This window comes from Lathyrus oleraceus, chromosome 3 (assembly GCF_024323335.1).
Source record: "Lathyrus oleraceus cultivar Zhongwan6 chromosome 3, CAAS_Psat_ZW6_1.0, whole genome shotgun sequence".
NCBI classification, from domain to species: Eukaryota; Viridiplantae; Streptophyta; class Magnoliopsida; order Fabales; family Fabaceae; genus Lathyrus; species Lathyrus oleraceus.
Genome location: NC_066581.1, coordinates 270,391,621 through 270,393,527, shown reverse-complemented (window position 1 = coordinate 270,393,527; position 1,907 = coordinate 270,391,621). Strand labels below are relative to the sequence as shown.

The 1,907-nt window shown below is 34.0% G+C and overlaps 1 protein-coding gene across 1 annotated transcript; it reads right to left on the bottom strand.

Annotated features, from left to right (window-relative positions):
* Nucleotides 1-927: 927 nt before the first annotated feature.
* LOC127130784 (uncharacterized mitochondrial protein AtMg00810-like) lies at nucleotides 928-1,500 on the bottom strand. Its single transcript, XM_051059749.1, has one exon. It carries the CDS (start codon nucleotides 1,498-1,500, stop codon nucleotides 928-930), a length of 573 nt encoding a protein of 190 aa, XP_050915706.1.
* Between the last annotated feature and the right edge of the window lie 407 nt (nucleotides 1,501-1,907).

Genomic DNA, 1,907 nt, shown 5'->3' with positions numbered 1-1,907 from the left:
ATGATGGCAAAACATGAGACAATATGTTTGAAATGAAAATCTCCCCCATAATATATACATCCCAACTTCATCTTGATTCTCCCCCTTTGACAACATCAAAAAGAAACGAAGCAATCCATGAGAAGTATCTTAAATCATGCATAAACTAATATAACACACTGTGGCGGTTTGCAAAGATAGAAACATCAATATGATATCACTTACATAGAATGATTTTCATATTGAAAAAAAATGACTAAACATAAATAAAATATAATAATGCAACAATAGAACATAATTTTCACAACTTATGCCAAATAACATAACACAAAGATGAAAAATGAAGGATACAATGTGATCAAAGTATCTTGACTTGCTACAAAAGCGACACGATTACGTGACATATGCCTTTGGTGCTCCCGAAATGCTGCACACAGATGTGCTCTAGCAACGCAATAAAACACTATACCACCAGTCAAACCAAAAACGTAGATGAAAACATAACAATGACACACAAAAATAATTTTTCTAGCATTGTAACCTGTTCAATCACAATTCATGAGACAATATATATATATATATAATGCATGCGACAAATCATATTTAGACAAGATTTGAGATGTCAAGAATCCCCAATTCCCTTCGAATGTTGAAAAATGGTTCGGTCGCAAGTGGTTGTGTAAAAATATCTGCAAGTTGATTTTTACTATCAACATGCTCAAATACGACATCGCCTTTCTCAATATGATCGCGTAGAAAATGGTGACAAATCTCAATATGGTTAGTGTGAGAATGTAGCACCGGGTTTTAGATTAGATTAATGGCACTAGTGTTGTCGCACATAATAGGAATACGTTGTAGTTTAATATCAAAATCAAGTAGTTGTTTAAGACATAAAATTTGAGCACAACAACTACCGAATGTTACGTATTCTGCCTCAGCAGTTGACTAAGCAACGAAAACATGTTTCTTACTATGCCAATTAATCAAGGAATTTGAAAACATGTTGCAAGTTACACTAGTACTCTTCCTATCTGATTTGCAACCGGAAAAATCAGAATCGGTATAACTAACCAAATTATAATCACTTCCCTTGGAATACCAAAGTTCGTACTTATAAGTACCATGAAGATACCTAAGAATACGTTTAACGACTTTTAAATGTGATTCCTTAGGAGCCGATTGATAACAGGCACACAAACAAATGCTAAACATAATATACAACCTAGAAGCAGTGAGATATAGAAGAGAACCAATAATACCTTTATACTTTTTCACATCAACATCCTTACTATTTTCATTCCTTTCCAAGTTACCATTTGTAGGCATCGGAGTGTCAATCGATTTTGCATCTTCCATGCCAAATCCCTTTACCAAGTCATTGCAATACTTGGTTTGACAAACAAATGTGTCTTCATCGAGTTGCTTGATTTGAAGACCTAGGAAGTAATTCAACTCCCTCATTAGGCTCATCTCAAACTCATTTTGCATAAGCTTAGAAAACTCTATGACAATTTGCATATTAGTTTATCCAAAAATGATATCATCGACATAAACTTGAACAAGAAGAGTATCATTTCCATGTCGCTTAATAAAAAGAGTAGTATTCACTTTCCCTCTTGAGTACCCTTGATTAATCAAAACTTACTAAGTCGCTCATACCAAGCCCTAAGTTCTTGTTTGATACCATACAAAGTTTGTTTTAATTTGAAAACATCATTGAGATACTCGTCATTTTCAAAACCGGGAGGTTGATCTACATATATCTCTTCATTAATGTAATTATTTAGAAACATACTTTTCACTTCCATTTGAAATAACTTGAAATTTTTTGAGCAAGCATCGGCTAGTAGAAGGCGTATAGCCTTGAGGTGAGCGACCGGAGCATAAGTCTCCTCATAGTCAATTCCTTTCTCTTGGTTATAACC